Genomic DNA, 19360 nt, shown 5'->3' with positions numbered 1-19360 from the left:
TCTGTGAGGTATTTTTTTATAGAAGGAAACTTCTGGCCCATGGGTTTTCCCACCCAGCACCACTATGTGCCCATGGCTGCAATCCTTCTATGGTGGAATTGGCTCCATGAGGGGATCTGAAAATCCTGCCATTGTGAGATGAAACATGGTGGCTCCGTTGCCCTTGGCTCCCCTTCCTCTTCTTCCAGGCAAACCTTAATTTACAGCTATGTCTGCCCACAGCATTTATTGGTGCTGTACAAGGAAATCCATTTGGCTTCAAAGCAATCACAACACCACCATCAGGTAAAGGAAAAACCAAACACAGCCACGAAACTGAGTATTGCCAACTTCAACTTTAATAACTGAACCATCACTTTTTTGCTATTTCAGTAATAACTTTAAGGGGAATAAAAACTTCCCTACAAAAATAAAACTAAGCTTGTCAAAATTATAAATAGTTTAAATGTTTCTATTTAAAGACATACATTTTAATGTTTCCCTGCATTCCTCCTCCCTCTATCATTTAATCATTCTGGTACCATCATACAATGACATGAAAACAGTTTTGCAACAAAAACTTTGATAGTTCAATTTGATGCTAAAATTAAAAAAAAAAGATAAAACTGACAAGGCATGACCATTTCTTTTAAATTAAAGCTGCTGTAATTGCCAGTGTGTAAAACAAAAATGAGAAAAGTTAACCCCACACATGACATCTTACAATAATTAACTGTGGACTAAGACAAAATTAAAATATAAGTTTATTTTGGTCCCCCACCCCCATCCCCTCCACCCCAAATCAAGACTCATAGTGCATACAACACTGATTGAGGTTTTTGGCTAAAGTAAATGCAGATGTGCCTACTTAAAAAGACTGATTGTTCAGTTCAAGTAAAACCAAAAAATTCACATATTTTTATGCTCCACTTTTAAACTCAAACAGTGTTTAAATCTGAGCAACAAATGGTTCAATATTGACAGTGACTATGTAATAATTACATAGCTATGGGCAGATACATAAGTAGATGTTAACAATATCCACCGACATGCTGCTGCATTCCTAGAAAAACAAATTGTAACAAAACACAAAAATATTCCCTGAACCATTATAAAGTGTCTCACTTGAAGATAATGTTACTAACTCACACATGCACTACCATGTTACATGTGAAATTAAGAAAACAAACAAGATATGCCTTATATATACTTTATCGTTAGTACTACTCTTAATTTCTCTTAACCCTTTAAAACATTATGATTGTCTCATAAGCTTGCAAATTCTTTTTACCAAAAAAAAAAAATATCTGTGAAGAGTTTTTAAAAAATCTTACTAAGGAAAGGAAACAAAGGCACAATTACATCAAATTAAGGGGAAGAACAGAAGCATCTTGGAGTTCACACAGTATCCATTAGATGTCACTAAAGTTTTAACAATTCCTTGGGAATTTAAAACAACTTCTGCTGCCCTTCAATCGTTAGCACTCCTCCACTCCCCCACCCCCCCAGTATATAACTCATTTCCTCTCTGGCATGATAATGACTAAAGTATCAGTCACTCAAATCTGCCTCATGCTTCTATTGCACACCCACTTCTTTGGTTTCTTTTGAACGTGCTTTTTTAGATAAATAACTCTGAAAGACCAACAATTACATTTACACTAAAGTAAAAAGTTTTCTTGCTACATTTTTCCTACTTTTACATCAAGTAAATCAGCAGTCTGCAGAATTTGGTAATCAGTTTTTCAATTAAGAGTTTAAAAACTTTAAGGGAAAAACCTTCTGAATTACTAAAAGCATAATAAGCTCAGTCATCAACACAGACAATAAATGTTAATTTTCTGATGAGCTGGAAATATGAACAAGACATTTTACTTTCTTTGCCTGACTGAGCCTTTAACAAAGAAGCAGTGGAAGCTATTTTTACCTTTCAGATATGATAATTCAAAATTATCCAGCCTAAAAATGGATTGCTGAGCCAGAGGAAAGATCTGACTTAAAATAAAGACCAAATGCATCTGTAGTTGTAGCTTATGTCTGAACACTCACTAGATGGGTATTTCTCACAGAGTTATCTGAGACATGGACCGTTTTTCAGAATTCAAGTAAGCAGCTTTTTAGCTTGTCCACACTTTTCAAACCCCCACTATGCGTTTATGGAACCCGCTTCTCCAATAATGACTTGTATGTGCAGCTTCATTTCCATTCTTACTTAGCTTTTGCTTCTCATTCCTTCCCACTATTATCTTTATTTCTTTTCCAGTGTGGATTTACGCAGTTAAAAACCATACACTTATTCACAATATTATAAGCATCCTAAAACTTTAACCTTGTAGAATTAGTATTTTAACTTCCTCTGTGTAAATACTATTTCCATTTAAAACCAGTCTTCTCCTCTGTCAGCTTCTACAGTTCTCCTCCCTCAACTCTTACCTTCTTTCCAACTTTCTCTTTACCTTCTCCAGAAAGGCCACTTGAAAGCTTTCCACAAATTTCACAGTACAAACCACAAGATCTCATGTGCCTTCCATCTATAATCTCTCACAAATTATACAGTAACTATCTGAAAACAGAAAGGTAGTGCAAATCAATTTCATCTGAAAGATAGTTCTCCAACTAATTCTCAATCAGATGGTTTTAATTTTTTTTAACCCATCAATTTGCACATCCTTACTTGTAAAGCTACCATTAAGCAAAGAAGAAAAAAAATAAAATCTTATTTCATAGCATCCTAGAAAATTGCTTACAGTTTCACAGCTTGCACCAAGGTAACTTGGAAAACTCTCTAGGAACACAGAGGATTGCAAACTGATGTACAAACATGCAGAATCCCTTACTTGTGGGTGCAAGATGCTAAGTGACCTGGTTTATGGAACTAAGTCTATAGCAAAATTCAGGTACCCTGGCATCACAAAACAGTCTTCTGAATAAAGAAAACTACTCTCTGCTGCTCTTTGTACGTTGGGTTTGGCATGCTATACTGACATTTGGTAGCGTGCATTTTTCCTGAGTGTCCTTTGGGCCCCCTTTTAACCAGGTTTAAACACCCCTCGAAGGGCTTCTTCAAGTTTTCCTCTGTAAGCTGCATAACGGTTCTTTAAGATCTGCAGTTGGTCGTTTTCTTCTTTGTCCAGTATACGCAAGAAGTTTTGCAGTTCAGGAATACTGAAAGCTTCCCACTGGAAAGACAAAAAGAGAAAAGAATGGATGAGATGAACAGGAAATACACAAAATACAGTATTTTTAAACAAAACACTCAAAAAAATTTCAAGCTGGAATGGTAATGGGCACCCTCCTTGCACCTCTTAGGGAATCGGAAAACATTTTACTCTTTTAAATATTTTTTTGTTCTGCAAGTAACAACAGGTCAGTCTAACCACAAATGAAATGTTTGCAAAAGGCACCAAGTAAATTAACAAGAAAAAAACCCAAAATCTGCTTCCAAGAAGTGGATTGCCTTGTCAGCACGGACCAAACAGAAGCCCATCCATGAAATTACACAAGCCCACCAAACCAGCACAGGTGTTGACATACCATGACTTCTCCAGTTTCATGCTCACGTAGAACAAAACTGAGCATTTCTGTTCTGGGGCCTGCCACCAAGCGCAGGTAGAGGGGATGTTCTCTGTCTGACAGCTTGCATGTATAAACTGCAGGAGAAGGAAATCACAGTAATTATCATCTTTACTAACCATGTTTCAAACACTTTAAATGACTAACACTAGCTAATGCTAGAAAACTTCGGAGATATGCATGGGTAGCCACAAAATTTACACATTGTATGTGTTAGTCTACATAATGGTTTTGAGCAAATGAGTTTCAGGGAAGAGCTGAGCAGGTGATTGACGGTGACAGTGCAACACTGCATTCACATAGGAATGAAATGGCCTCCAGTCAACACAATACACCATCTGAATACATGCAGGGCAGGGGAAAAAAAAAAACAACACAAGAAAAAAATACAACACAGATCTGTTGCTATATCTAAGCTTTTAAGACATCAGAGCTGCAGTAACACCATTCTGATACTTTTTTCACTTAAAATCTCACACACAAAGTCTAAAAGACAACTCCGCCTGCCTGACATGGTTGGTGTGACTTGACAGCCAGAAACATCTGAACTCCTGAAACTGCTCTCAATGTCCATGGAATAAGGTGGATTCTAAGTGCAAGAAAACAATGTTGGCAAAACGCACCTTTCCCTAAAAACACCTATTCCATCTTCTTGTCTGCCCAATCACAACATACAACAAACCCCTAACAGCAGCCAGTGAACTGGAAGAGCCATGTGCACTAACTGAACGCATGTGTCCATGACACTCAGCACCTCGAGAGCTGTCTGCCAGTGCAAGGACCTCAGGCTCCTCAGACACCAGGGTTTCTTTTTTTAAAAATCTATCCTGTAATTTAATCTCACAACTCTGCAGTGTATCAGGCTAGCTGAAAGTTAGAGCCTTAAAACGGGGCATAAAATAAAATGGACTTCCAGACACAGGAGATCTGTGTAAATGTTTTAACAGGGGACTTTGTCTCTTGGGAATTATCCTGAAACATCCCCAAATCATTTACTCTGTTACACATGCTACTTTTCATAGGGAAAAAAAAGAGAGTGGGACTGTCACCTCCATTCATCTGAGTCCTTCCACCTGGCTTATTTCAAGTATTACTATAGCACAACTCCCTCACCAAGCCCCTCCACTAACTGAAATGCCACAAGCTTGGCTTATACCTTGATCTTCCTTGTGACAGCGTTTATAAAGTGCAAACTTCGCAGGGTTGTCAGCCACAAAGAACTTTTTGAGCAAGGCCTCGATAACTTCACGCACAGTGTTGGTGCTGCTGATGTGCAGGGTATTCACGCAGCCGTCCGGCAAGTAAAAAGCAGTTTCATTATTGCTGTGAGCACACCTCCCCTGGCTCTGGGAAGACTGCACAGTGATTGGTCTGCATAGTTCCATCTGGACTTTGATGAAGCCAGTGTAAATCCCGTTTGCGTTCTGCAGCAGAAGGAAAGTACTCAACTGTTAAAATAAGGAATGACCAATTGTGACGTAACAGTGGAGCAGGCAGATTAAAAAACTCGTAGTGAAGAGAATTTAAATGCCACTGCAATACATGACATCTCACAGGAAAGGTATTGTTTCAGTAATTCAGTTATTCTTTCTGGTTTATCTGCTGAATATTAATTTTTCTTACTGAATATTACTTTTTTTCTTATTAATAACTGTTGAATTCTAATAATATTAGGACCTCATCAAGCCAAAGATATGACAAACTAGTGGTAAGTTTTCACATTAGGAGAGAACTATGAAGTGAAAAAGACCATTAAACCCATCTTTAACAGATTTTGTGCAGAAATACAGAAATTATCTCCCACATTTTAGCTGTGCTTGTTAACTTTAAAGCCTTTAACTGCTCAAATCCTGTTGCAATTAAAAAAAAAACAAACCCCAGAATAAATGCCAATCAACACGTGAAATTATTTATTTCAGTTGCTTCTGAAAGACAAAACTGATCAAACCTTACTGAGCCAGAAAGGTTTGGACAATCTGGTTTTAAGCATAGTAAGTCTTGATCCACATGGAAGCACATAACAAAATTTTTTTTTAGTTCATAGTCATATTTATATGGTTTAGGATATCACAGAATTTTAAAATTTCTATATACACCCACAGGAATATGGACAGTGTAACAACTGAGTAACAGCTTGTTAGGCAGACAGATGTGAGTTTTATTAGTATGGTCTTCAGTAGGCTGGACTGAGTATTTGACCTGGTTCACAATCCTTGGAAATGAGAAGTCTTATGTATTCCAGTCCATACTGTCTGTGTCCTAGGGGGCAGGGGGAAAGTCTCCTCATGCTGAAAACTTCTATGACTACTCTGAAAATTAAGTCTCCTGTAATAAATAATGCATATTTCAACTGTCTTCACTGGCTGAGCATCTTGATCGGAGAGATACCTAACAAAAATTTATCTACACAAACAAGATAAATGTATCTCTATTTTTACCATCTGAGCATTTTCATCTAACAAATTTACTTCTTAGTGTCAACTGACAGTTTATTTCAAACACGTTTCAAATTACATCAATTTGTTTTTACTACAATTTGTTTTGATCCATATAAAAGAATTACATGAATAAGAACATTTCGGACGTGAGATTTAATTTCCAGAATCTAAGGGAATGTCTCTTACAAAATCATTAAAACAGAGACAGTTTGATATGTAAGATGCTGATACTAAAATGATTCACAATGTGCTACAAAGTTACAGCTCAATTGCTCCTATTAAAAATTACAGGAATTCTATGCAAAACTTACCAAGGTCATCTTTAATTTGTCAGTGACAGATGAATTATAGCTTTGTATTTTCTCTTTAACTTCTTCTTTACTGAGATAAACATGAGGTTCCCTCTCCTTCTGAACATCCTTCAAAAACAAAAGAGGAAGCAGTTTTAGAAAACAAAAACAATTATTTTAAGATTTTGGATATGACCATTCTTAGTCCAAGTGGTAATTATTCCACAGAGGCTCAACATAACAGTAATTAGCTTTACAGCAACATAAAGGATTAACCCGTTAAGCAAATCAAACACAACATTTGGACTGAAGGGAGATGGTTAAATCAACACACCCAAAAGACACTTGTGCCCTTTCTTTGCCAGCTGTTTTCATTCAAATATTAGCAGCAGTGTACAAAACAGCTCAGCTCATTTTATGGCTTGATTTGTTCATGTCAATGCCATGCCATACTGTTAAGAACACTGCTACAATTTTCATGAGATATTAGTTGGTATATCTGAATCAGTAGCTATTTCTGAACAAATGAAGAGTACATATGAAAACAACAGCATGTATTAAATAAGTAACACCAATAATCCCAGCATGTGGCAACAACACCACAGCATCCCTGAATTCCAAGGTGACAGACAGTATGTTACAGGGTCACTGCCTACTACGTGAACCGTCACAAGCAACTCTCCAGATACAAAATGTTATACCAATTTCATGTTTTTTCCATGGAGGGAAGGCCTACTGAGATTTTTCAACTGCTGCTTTTACAAGGTTGCTATGGATTTTACTTGCAGCATTAAAACAAATCCCTAGAATTGGATTTTTTCCAAACAAACATTTGTTCCCAATCCATAATCCTGCAGCAAACCAGTGTTATAAATACACTCCGGTTTGTACCACTAGCACAAATGCCATATATAGTATGAAAGAGTTTCAGCTCTCAGCTTTAATGATTTAAGACTTCACTTAGAAAAGGAGAAGCTTTGAAGAATCTTTACGCTTTCAAAAGAACATCTGAATATTCATTCACTCTATGGACAAACTGCTGAGTCACAGTGTTCCATCTGTCCTCACAAGCACATCCCAGCAGAGCTTATCCTGAGAAAGGATTTCCCTGACTTCAGTGGCCAGTCTTGTATCACAGTCTACTGGACACTACTCGGCACACACCTTTGCAGGCACTTCAGTTTGCCAACACGACCTCAAAGATGAGCACATCTGCTATGGCACTGGAAGCTTCCATTTACCAGAAAGAATCTGCAGAACTTTTTATGTCTCCTAATTTAAACCCAGCTACTTTTAGCTCTTCTGGGTTTAGTTTTTCTTTTCCTATATGGCATTTCACTAAATGACATGCTGGAGCAGACTTTTTTCCCATAGCTATAAAAAGAAAGGTGTGGTCTGAATGGGGAACTGCAAGTCAGAAACTTTGAATTCTGATCTGAGCTCAGATACTGATTTCCTGCATGACACAGAGAACATACCTTTATTTCACAGATAAGGAAACCGAGGCAAAAAGGAACACCAGTGAAATACAACTCTCCTATTAGTTCCTTAAGCACAACTCTAAGATTGTGTAGCATCTTGCGCAGTTGCCAGACCCCACCTAGTATATTACAAATACCAGATTACTGAATGTATTCAGAATTTAAATCTCTATTCTTGGTAGAGAAATGAAGCCTTCTTGCTCTTTTATTTTTCACCTTCCCCCTCCCCAAAATTGCCATAACAAGGACAGACACAGCTTCATCTAAACTGCCCATTTCATCTCTCCAAAGGCTATTATAGCTTTGTAGTATTTTATTCCGGGGGAAACAAAGCAGCCACAGAAGGAAAAAAAGAAGTGGATGCTAAAGGGACAGGAGAGAGTCTGCAGGCCTCTGGCATTGGCATATGATGCATTTCAAGAACTGAAGCTTTAACTTGGAACGTTCCTAGTCTGTCTAATCGCAGACAAACCCCTTCACATGGATACCAGCCAAGACTCACCTCTCAGAGACAAGCACATTGTGGAGTACATCCCTCTCCAATCTGTTAATACTACTGATATCGAACTTCCAATAATGGACACCTCAGCGTTAATATTTATTATTAATTCTGATAATATTTATTATTATTCTGATTGTTCAAGCAGGTACCTACCCTGTTGGAGCCAACTGTCACCATGCTTACTGAAGTCATCCACAACATCCACTATCATCAAGCAAAAACACTAACCAGGAAAGAGGAAGAAACTCTCCTGTGTTCAAACCTCAAACTTTGTATAAGAAATAATTAACAAATAAACAACCACTTCCATTAACTTCTGTGCACCCTGAAGTTTAATTTCACAAAAAGGACTTTTATTAACTTAGATGACAAAAAGAATCTATTGCCTTTAATAGGGTAAGTTCACAAGGCTGACAGCTGGGAAACAACCTGTATGCATTATTAAAACAAACAAACAATCCCACCTTGGTGAATTAGTAAGTACAAACAGACAGCAAGAAACTTTCTCCTGTTTTCATATAAGAGAGTTTTCACCTATATTTCTGTTCTCCCAAGATGACATATTTTTCTAACAAAGCGACAGATATTTGGTCTGGTTGGAAAAGACACAAGCCCATGAGATCACTCTAGTCCTGGGCCTTGCCATGGAACCAGCCATGACGAGCAAAACCCAAGCACGGCACCCAAGCAACTAATTTCCAGACTTACTCTGGTGATGCCTTGCAGTCAACTCTGTCAGGTGTGGCTCCGCCTATGGGTCGTGGGGCATCACCGGGGCAGCCGTCACTCCCTCAACTGAGTTAGACATGATTCCATACTTGAACATACCACAGGAATTTCCGCCTTCTTGCAGTGGCACTAGAGGCTGGGCAATTTTGGCAAAGCTTAATTAAGCACACAGAAAACATGTCTCTGTGTTTATGCAAAAGCTGAGATTACCTCCTTCTGAGCTATAGCTCATTTTCTAAACAATCAAAGCCGGTGCCTCGACTAATTTTAACAGCGTGTAGATTATATAAACATATGAACTAAATACAAGGAAGGACTACAAGGATTAAAACAAATGAATAGAGCCAAAATCATTCAAGAAAAATACTATACATAATAGGCAGAAATGGTGTTTACCTCAATCATCATTTTCATCCTAGTCCACCATCTCTGACCATCAAGACAGCAAACAGTGAAGCCATATGTTCCAGGACACAAAACAGCTTGATGGCTACTGGAAACCTAAGCCTGAGATCTTCATTAATTAAATTTGGAGATACCCTCCTGCTCCCAAACAAAAGCTCAAAACACTCCAACTGCTCACACACCAAGGCACATAACTTCAACCAAGCAAACAAAAACTCCTCACTAGCTAGACACCAGCACTGACAGAAAAATCACATTGCTGTCACACACTTTACTGTCCCACATGACTGCTGTCCAGCAAGTGAAAGCCAACAAAAGAACACCTCACTAGGTTTATTATGACCAAGAAAGCCTCAGCCCACCATGATTCACTGGGTCAGCTGCTCTCAGTGGGTATTATTAAGCAGAACATGCAGATTTGAGACACCTGTGTATTCAAATTTTCCCAATTATACTTAACTAACGTGCAAAGAGAAGCCGACAAGATGTTATACAAGTTTTTTTTTCCTCCAACTTTCCTGGAGCTAAATTGCTCTCAGTATACGCTGGCACTTAAATTTTGACATACAGCTTTGTCTAGCCATGTTAGAAGTTAAAATGTGTAAGTCTTCTTCCACCAGCATACTTAGGTGGGTGGAGAAAGATTTGGCAAACCCATTTTCCATAGAAATAACAGATCCTTCATAACAGGACCCACTAAAAGAAAAGTCATTCTCTGCTAACTTGCTTCTGTCTAACAGATTAAATTCCACTTTGTTATCTCAGCAGGTAAATGTATTACTCGTGAAGACCTTGAGTCATCCAATACAACAGCAGAGTAACAGCAGTAATTAATTAATCTCTACCACGCTTTACAATGTGCTTTTAACACCTTGCTCTTGAAATGGCTACCAAGCAGTTGAAGCCACACCTGCTCAGGGTGCAACTACAGGGAATGCCATTACTCACTCCAAAGACAGCTGTTTTAAACAAAGGAGCCTGGGCATTTTGGAGGTGAGATTTGGCACAGCTTCTTGAAGTCAGTTGCACTGCTGAGGCGCGAGGGGAGCGCGATTCAGCTCTAGGCCGATTCAGATGCAGCTGATTCATCTCCTGCTCCCTACAAAACGCCCAGCACACACGCCTCACAATGCCTGTATGCTGGGAATTGTGAAATGCCTTTCTTCAAAAGTTAGGCCTGGTGATGAGTTTCCTAACCACAGATCCTTGCATATGTCACAGCAGCAGAGTGAAGTATAAGCACAACCAGCAGAGCAGTTCACACTGTGTCTTCTGTCAGCCAAGACCTAGACACTGCTGGGATTAACAACAGCACTTCTGGGTGCTACTGTTCAAACAATGAACTTACTCTATAAAACAATGCACAAACTTTTCAATGTTATTTTTGTAAAAATAAAATAAAATACACAGAACCGAAACTAAGTGTGACTCTTCCATCACTTAGACAAATTATATTCCCAGTAATGTCTGCCATGTTTCCCCTTCTCTACCAGGCCCAAGTAAGCGTTTTCCCCATCAGAACTCCTAGTCTCCTTCCATTCCCCGCTCCTCATGTCATCTGCTACTTCCTCAGCCCAGCACAAATATGGAAGATAAAAACTAATCTCAAGGAGACAGTTGAATACATGAGAATCCATACAGATGAGGATCAAAACAGTAATTCTAGTCTGAGCCACTAACTTTTGCAAATATCATGCTGTCCTTTCCAGCACTTACAGTGCACACCACTGGCAGCCATTTGTATAAAAGCCATTTCTCAGGTCAACCAAAGCAGCATTTATTCTCAAATGAAATTCCTCACCAACAGCTGCCAGTAAGAGGGAAATGAGGCAAGTGCTTTCATTTTCCCAAGGGGAATAGCTGGTCTTTCATTAGAGCTCATAATGCAATGCCTCTTCACAGTTGAGCTTCCACTCAACAAAAAGGGCAGAAAATGTTTTTTCTTTATCACCTCCACCCCCCATGCTCATCTCATTTATTGTAGCGCAGATGTTTAGAGAAGCAGCACTCTCTTTTCAAACATTCACACTCAGTGCAAAGCCCTAGCTGAGACTAGCTCAGCATGAATCCTCAAGAAACACAACTAAAACTGCACAAATTACAATTAAAGTGAAGTGCAAATCAACTTGTGGTCCCGAAAAAGAAGAATCACATCACATCAGGGACTTTATGAAAGTCCAAGTCTCACGGTTGCTGCCAAACCATACTCCTTCAGGCAGCTAAGAAAGTGCTAATAAACTCAACAGCTAGCAATCTGCTATGGGACGAGGCTGAGAAAAAGTTCCACAAACAAAGAAAACTCCAAAGCCATGAAGCCTGTTTCCTCAGGATCCTTGCCTTGAGTCAGATGCATGGCTTCCCCAAACTGCTACTGCAGTATTCTATTTATAGAGGGATACAAGAAAAGTCTCTCTCTTCTATCCAACATATTATTTTCACAAAGCTTCAAGAAATTAGCATTTATTGAGGAATGGGGAACCAAGCTCCTCCTAATAGTCTTAATATTTCAGCTTGAAAGACAAAGAGAAATATAATGGATGAAACGTTAAACCTATCCCAGGAACACATATAAAGTATTTTTATAAGAAATCTGAAGAACCAAAGACCTGTGGGAACTCAAGCCAACTTTTAAGACATATCAGAGTTCCTATCTCCAGCTTTCCCATTTATCCCTCATATACAGTGACCATGATTCAGTCAGATGAATGAAGATGCCCTGATCTTGCTATAAATTGTGGCCAGGAATGATTTTTGAAATAAAGCACTGAGGGTTTGACAAATGAGAAATGCAGCCTAATACACATTTTTTAAAAAAAAGTCTTGTTTAGTCATAAAAATTTCAGCTAGTGCACCCTACTTATATCACATTTGTATTAGAGAAAGGATTTAACTAATGGTGCTATCATACAACAAAGAAAGCCCAACAGAATACAGGATGGAAAATAGAGAAAGGGAATTCTGATCTCAGCTGTTGCTCCTTCTACAAGCAAGAATATTCTCTTTTCTACAGGCTGTCAGCATTCCCACAGGAAAGAAAGAAATTGAAACCTTGCAATTAAACTATTTTGAAACACATTTTGCTTCTCCCTCATCCTAACTCTTCTGAGAGCAGAGCAGCTTTGCCAGTGACAGCAATCTCTTCTTCCACCCTGGGGCAAGCCTGAACTTAGGATATGTGCTCTTCCTTCATCTGGGATCCAGATAGAGACACTGGTCACATCCATCCACAAATAGCCAGTCAGAGACACCAGTAGCCAGAAAGGTATGGAGAAGACCAAATGGGGGCAGGGTAGCCAGGGAGAAGCATTAACATCCAAACAGCTCCAAGCATTGCACCTTACCATACAGCTGCACCGTGAAATGTTTGCATCCTCCTGAATGGGGTGAGGTTGCTCTCTAGGTCAGGGCAAGGGGAATTTTTCTAACTGGATGGATGTGGGCAGAATAATCTCTTTATCTTCTTGTAATACGTTTGCTTTCTGCACTCAGTAAGATCTAGTTCCCCCAGTGGCACATAGGGCAAAGGAAGCAGTCTCTTTTTTAGAAAAACATTTTGTTTTTCTAAGCAGGTTTGGCTGACCTGAATCTTAAACAATTATCCTGACAGTCAGAGAGAGTTCAAGAAAAGCCTGCACCATGTCCTCCTGAGGGAGCAAGAGAAGCGGCACCCCGCAGGTGAGGGGTACAGTGCATCTACTCTGATATTCTGCCTTCAACAGCAGCAAAAACAAAGGCTATTTCGAGCAAGCACGTGAGCCTTTTCTGCAGCCTCTCTGCTGGCATCCACAAGTGTTGTAGCAGGAATTCAGAGGGCACCTCCCTTCCGAGTCTATTTAGTGTCCATTTATGGGCCTGATGCCTATGCATGCACATAAACCCTTTTTGAACCTGCCAACACTGCCTGTCCCTACACTTCCTGTGGCAGCAAGTTCCAGACATTCACGACTGCTGTGTGAAGAAGTACTGCCATCTGCTTTTAAGCTGAGCTTCTACGAAGACAACTTCTCTTAAACACACTGAGTGCCCCTTAATCCTAATATGGCAGGACCTTGTGAACTCAAGTTTCACATTCAGCTTACACATAACCTTTGTGATTTGGTAAACCACAATCACACACATTTCCTTTTTTTCTTCTCCAAAGTGAGGAGCCTTGAACTCCTTAATCTTTACTAAGGTAGTTGCTCCATCCTCTCAATCATTTTATAGATGGGTGACCAATGGCAGTAAGCCCTTCCTGGGATGTGGGGACCAGAGCTGCATCACAACTTGTGACATAAGTACACCAAAGCTTAGGTGCTCTTTGTTTACACATCTTGCATGCTACAGGTCTATGAAAAATCTTTATCTGTAATGCAATGTGAAAAGTCTCCCTTCCAACGCTCTTCCACAGTGGTTAAAGAAATCTCCATGCAACTACCACAGCTTATAATTTTATCATAGTTTTACAAGGTACAGGCATTACAGGTAATAAGTTACTTGCAGACTATTTTCAATTTTTCCAAGTACCACCACACCATGCGGCTAAGCATGGTAATGAAAGCACTGAATTACAAAGTAAAGTATTATGTCTCCTGGCTGACTCCCCTGATGTAAACACTCAGATGTTTACATGGTGAATATTTTTAAGCAGCAGAGAAACAAATTAAGAACTGTGACTTCCCTTTATTCCTTTAAAAAAATTATTTTCCTTCAAACAGAGGCAATACAAACACAGTTCATATTCAGGCATTGTGAAAGGAAGGCTAGAAAAAGGAAACTATTTGTTAGTGACATTAACATTGCTGTTTAAGTTTCATTTAAGTTTATCATGACCTCACCTCTGAAAACCCCTAGTTACAAACCCTGTCATACCCTACATGGCTGTACTTTAACTATTGGTATGCAACCCAGTTCACAAAAAAACCCAGTCATCTGTTTAAAGTGAAAACCAACTACACAAATAATAGCAACTGAGGTTTAGCATTACATTTTGTCTGCAAAGACGCTACAGATTTTACATGTATCCGTACATTTTTCCCCCCTCCATATTATGACATATTTTTAAAGAAATATATTACGTGATTTAAAAAAAATTCAACAGCTGTTTCAGTTTTGCACATTTCAGTAAAACTAGATGTAAGAAACATCACAAACAGTAAATCTCCTTCAGGTCTCCTCTCCAGAAAGTGTGAGTTTTATCTGCTGGCTACTTTAGCACATAAGAGATTTAATGAACTAAAATGGATTACCAGCCTCTGTGAACTGTACAACAAAATCAAGCTTTTAACAGACAGTTAGGAAACTAGTTTATGCAAGGTATTGTATTGAAAACTAATTAGTATATCTTGAAGGTTAAGTATGGTCTGGAACCCAGGCTATTAATACAAGTAGCGATCAAACACTTAAGTGGTATTAGCACTCTGGGTTATTACACCACAGTATTTGCACGTGACCCTACAATGCAAGAATCCAACATGCTCCATCCAACAGAAGGCAGGAAGAGGTTGTTTGCAACGACAACCTTCCCGGTCTTCAAATGCAGCTACCTACATTTTATATTAAAATTGGAACAGGAAACCAACCAGCCATTCCTGGGGAAGCACAAACCCCATGCTAGGCCAAGGCATGCAGGCTTCTCCCTCTGCTTACTGCTGGCACTGTCCACTTTGAGGCAAGCTCAGCCTCAAACGACGTGCCAGCTTTTGCCAAGTGTGTCATACACCATTTTATCTTCAGAGCAACATTCCCTTCCTGGGCTCGGTTGGGTAGCTCAAAAGATTGTGTCACCAAATTATTTTTTAAGCCTTCTGACAAAATCTGCCCGTATCAAGGAAAGGTGACAACTTCATAACCAGCCCCAGCCTTAGGGCCGGTGTTAGACAGAAATGGTGAGTCTGCACATGGTCACAGTCCCACCAACCAAGTCATTTTTATTTGGATTCGTTCCACTTCAAAGAAATTAAAAAACACAAACCTCAAAAATGCACAGTAACCATTCTCATCGAGGAAACATCATGCAATGCACTGGCTCTTCGGACATAGAGCAACCCTGACAGTTTTCCCTCACTGTGGATACTGCAGTGAAAACAATGTTCAGAAAGAGGTCCAGTCTTCTCAAGAAGATACTGGCCAGGTGGAGGATGTAAGGGGGAGTACATTGTTTGAAGAACACACAGTCTTCAAATTCAAAAAGTTACTGTTACTGTCTTTATCAACCTGGCACTGATATCGCATTTGAAACTTTTCTGAAAGGAAAAAGCCCTCCTCCACCACACATGCATCTCAAATCTCCACAAAATTAAGGAAGCACAACTATCTATTTTTCAAATGAAGTCTGCATTTGAAAGGCCCCAAAAGCCCATAGCAATAACCTGGGGGGGGGGGGGCTGGGGGACGTTTAAAGTCGTAAGCAATCACTGGTATCTTTAGTAAAATACACAACCTCTAAGCCAAAGTAGCAGAAGTATCTTCTAAGTATGTTAAATGTGATCACGATAAAACCACCGCATGCATTTAAAATCAAGTTATGTAACTGCTGCTTCATATATATACAAAACAGTAAGCTAAAAACTTAATTCCATCTAAAACCCAATAAAGTTTACAGTGACTGTAGCTCTACTTCAAGTTAGGTTTTCATTAAGTAAGTCCATAAGAAATATTTTTACACCAATACTACATCTCTCACTGCACTCTACACAGCTTCCACAGAAATATTAAAAAAGTCTCTTCAAAGAGGCATCCAAATTAGATATTTCACATAGAACAGACAAAAGGAGGCACCCCTGCAGTCTAACCTGCATGAAAAATTTCTTTCACGCTCCAGAAAATTTGTATCACCTGGCACATTTCATTAACAGTTAAAACTGTAATGACTGCACCCTTCTTTAAGTCTTTATATTAGCATGTTTTATTAAAAATTGGATAGTATTGAAATGGTATTTCTAAAGCAGCAAACTACTGTCATTAGCTTTACCTACTACTGCCTGATCTAATCTGGCAAAAATTCAAGAGAAAGAAGAGGAGAGGGGGCAAACTAGGCAAGCATCTCAGTACCACAACCACGTACTACTGTAATGTCAAATTAAGTTGACCTTAATGATAGGATTTTACCTCTCTTTTGTGTCCCCAGCCTTGAAAGGTCAAATGCTTAAAAATAAAAACCAGAACCCCTTGGTCAATTACCTATCTCAAGGCTGCAGCCTTCGTTCAATTTGACCGGAGTTCCAGTTTGAACTTAGCAAAGCTTCAGAGCTCAGATTTGACTGCTCCTCCAGTAAGAAGGAAAATAAAAGGCTTGAACCAGTCTTGGATTCAACTTTGCTGCAACTCTCTGGTTAAAGTTATTCCTCTCACCTTGCACATGATGAATGCAGCAGAGCATTCATGGCTTACACAAGAAGAAACTGGTAAGGGCAGTGGGGGTTGCTGGGCCTTAGCCATTCAGCCCCATGTCACCACCCGAAGTCCATGTCCTGTCAAGATCACATTGATAACGTGGAACTCGATCCTTAGATCTCTGCATTGTGACAGAACCGACCAATTGATTCAGCAAGATTATGTCTTGAATAAACTCATCAGCATGATAATGATAATCTGCTTCTGAGGGGTTTTCATCTCATTTTTCTATCACCTGGTTTTTTTTTTACTACTCACTCGCACATTTAACAGGCTACCAAGCACTTCAGTTGCAAGCAGAGCGGGACTGACAAAGGGACAAGGTTTCCTTAAAACTCCTACATTCTCTAAAAAGACAGATGAGACATATTATTGGCATTACAAAAACTGAAAACTGACACCAACTTATTTGTCTCAACTCTTTTTGCAAAATATGTTTGCTGCCCAGTTTCAGTATGAAATTATTTTACAGAACACACACATTTATTTCTTACAAATGAATCTAGATGCCTTCCGTGCTGGGACAATTTAAAAGATAACTGCTTTTAGCCATATGCCTGCTCCTCTGCTGGATGCTACCACTGCCTAAGAAACCAGTGTTAGCAGTCACAGTCCAGTAACAGACTCCTTTCTTAATCAGGATGAACACAGTAATTTTTGTTCTTTACAGGTGAAAAAGAACAGGATAAACAAATTGAAAACAGAAGAATTAGCAAAGGTTTTGTTTTATTTTTGTACAGGTTAAAAAAAAGCCACAGATACATAAACAAGCATTAACCAAGTCTGCAGCATAAGAGAACTACAGTGCAATAAACACTTCAGGCACAGGTCCCAGCTTACCCAAACACTGTGCTAGCCTGGTGCCATGTGTCAGCAGAAAGTTTACACCATTAACATCTCCAGTGCTGATCTGAGCATGCTGCTCCCTCCTCATCAACTCACAATTTCTGTACCAAGGCAGACAATTCTGTAGTAGTGAATCACTTCAGAATTACAGGACAATTTTTACACTCAGACATTATTTTTTTTTAATGACATCAATAAGAGTGGGGTGATACCAGTCCTAGTTAGATCAATGCTGACAGGATACAGTGGAGAGAGGAGAACAGCGTAGGAGGTCACAACCGGTAGGTATTCAAGGGAGGTGTGAACAGAAGACCTCAGAACACGGTTAATGAATATCCCACTGGAAAAGCTGGATAAACAAACTCTCCTTCTGAGGAAAGGTCTGGAGACCAGCAATTAGGCTGCACTGGAGAACAGGGCTTGCTTGTTTATAACCTGATGCTATGGCCCAACTCCAAACACAAGTTATTTTGCCATCCTGGAGAACAGCCACCAGGAAACCAGAGAAGGGGGAAAAAAGATTACATGCTTTGTTCTTAAGCAGCAACTGGGTGTTGACTTTACAACAAAAAGTTCAAAAGTCGTTCTTTTTTCCTTTCCAAACAGCTATTTCCCTGCTTTTATGGGCAGGATGTTACAGGCACAAGGAAGCGCTGCCTACTCCACCTTTCCTTAAGCCTGACTTCTGTTTCAGGAAATGTAATTATGAAGCTCATGAAGGTATGAGATCTGTTAGAGCTGATATTCATTTCAGGTGGAAGCAGAAGAGAGTCTGGTAGAATTTCTCATTAAAAAAAACCTATCCTGATTAATGTTAAGAGAATAGGGATAATCAGTACCCACCACACCCTCTGAGAAAACACTCTCAGAAGACAGGACATATTAAAAACGATGGGCCACCTTATGGACAAGCATCAGCTAAGCAATCAGAATTTCCTCAAACAAACAACAAATTCTGCAAAGAAAACTCATAAAGTGCTTTTTAATAAAAGTACCTGAAATACTTTGTTAACATTTTCTGTACTTTAATGGAAAATAAGCACCTGCGATTTTAGAGGATAAAATAAAGCTAGCAACCTGATTTCAACTCCATTTTGACAGGGGATCAAAATTAAAGACTTTTTACAAACCCAAACAAACCACTGCCCAACTTGAAACACTGCATTTGCCTATGCCTATAAACTTAAACTTGTTAAGTTACTAAATTATACCACTATCTTATATTTTTAGAAGTTTATCAATCTTAGGAGCCATTCTTAGCTTACAAATATCCACATGCATCCTTAAAACTATACAGTCAAGGGGAGTCTTGAGCTGGAAAAATTAGGAACATATCTGGAACTTCTGATGCACACAAAAGCATTAGTCCTGTAAACAGATCAGTCAGTTCACATCCACTCTTCCATTGAGCACATATAATATAGGTGCACTAACAAGACCTTTCTAACTGCGGACTTCCCACATGTGAATGAAGGGCCTCAGCTTTACACACCTCCACCAAACACATAATGAATTACAGTTTTGGTTTTTTCTTCTGTTCCAAACCTGTACAGGCAATTTAGCCAGCACACTGAAATTCAGCCAAATTTCTATCAGTAGCTCCTTTGTATAACGTGATAGCAAGAACTTTTCAAATTAACAAATGCTACAGGTTCATGTAAGAAGTTCTCCTGTAACGCCTGGTTGCACAGCATAGGGAAGCAGTAGAGGAATACACTGCTGTTTCCTATGCAGCATCCGGGC

The 19360-nt window shown here is 39.2% G+C and overlaps 1 protein-coding gene across 8 annotated transcripts in view; it reads right to left on the bottom strand.

Annotated features, from left to right (window-relative positions):
- Positions 1–316: 316 nt before the first annotated feature.
- Positions 317–19360, bottom strand: part of RASSF3 (Ras association domain family member 3) — a 107962-nt gene continuing 88918 nt past the window's right edge. For 6 of the 8 annotated variants that reach the window (XM_027679748.1, XM_027679744.1, XM_027679742.1 and 3 more), the window contains 4 exons: positions 6302–6409; positions 4709–4976; positions 3514–3629; positions 317–3158 (listed from right to left, as the gene is read on the bottom strand). In XM_027679748.1, coding sequence (XP_027535549.1) covers positions 3009–3158; positions 3514–3629; positions 4709–4976; positions 6302–6409 — 642 coding nt within the window. In that variant the 3' untranslated portion in view covers positions 317–3008. Of the gene's footprint in view, positions 3159–3513; positions 3630–4708; positions 4977–6301; positions 6410–9388; positions 9422–10345; positions 10502–19360 lie in introns of those variants that run through there. The other 2 variants (XM_027679745.1, XM_027679749.1) reach the window with 2 other exon arrangements.

This window comes from Neopelma chrysocephalum, unplaced genomic scaffold (assembly GCF_003984885.1).
Source record: "Neopelma chrysocephalum unplaced genomic scaffold, ASM398488v2 Primary Assembly neopelma1_59, whole genome shotgun sequence".
Taxonomy (NCBI): domain Eukaryota; kingdom Metazoa; phylum Chordata; class Aves; order Passeriformes; family Pipridae; genus Neopelma; species Neopelma chrysocephalum.
This window is presented reverse-complemented; position numbering and strand designations above follow the sequence as displayed.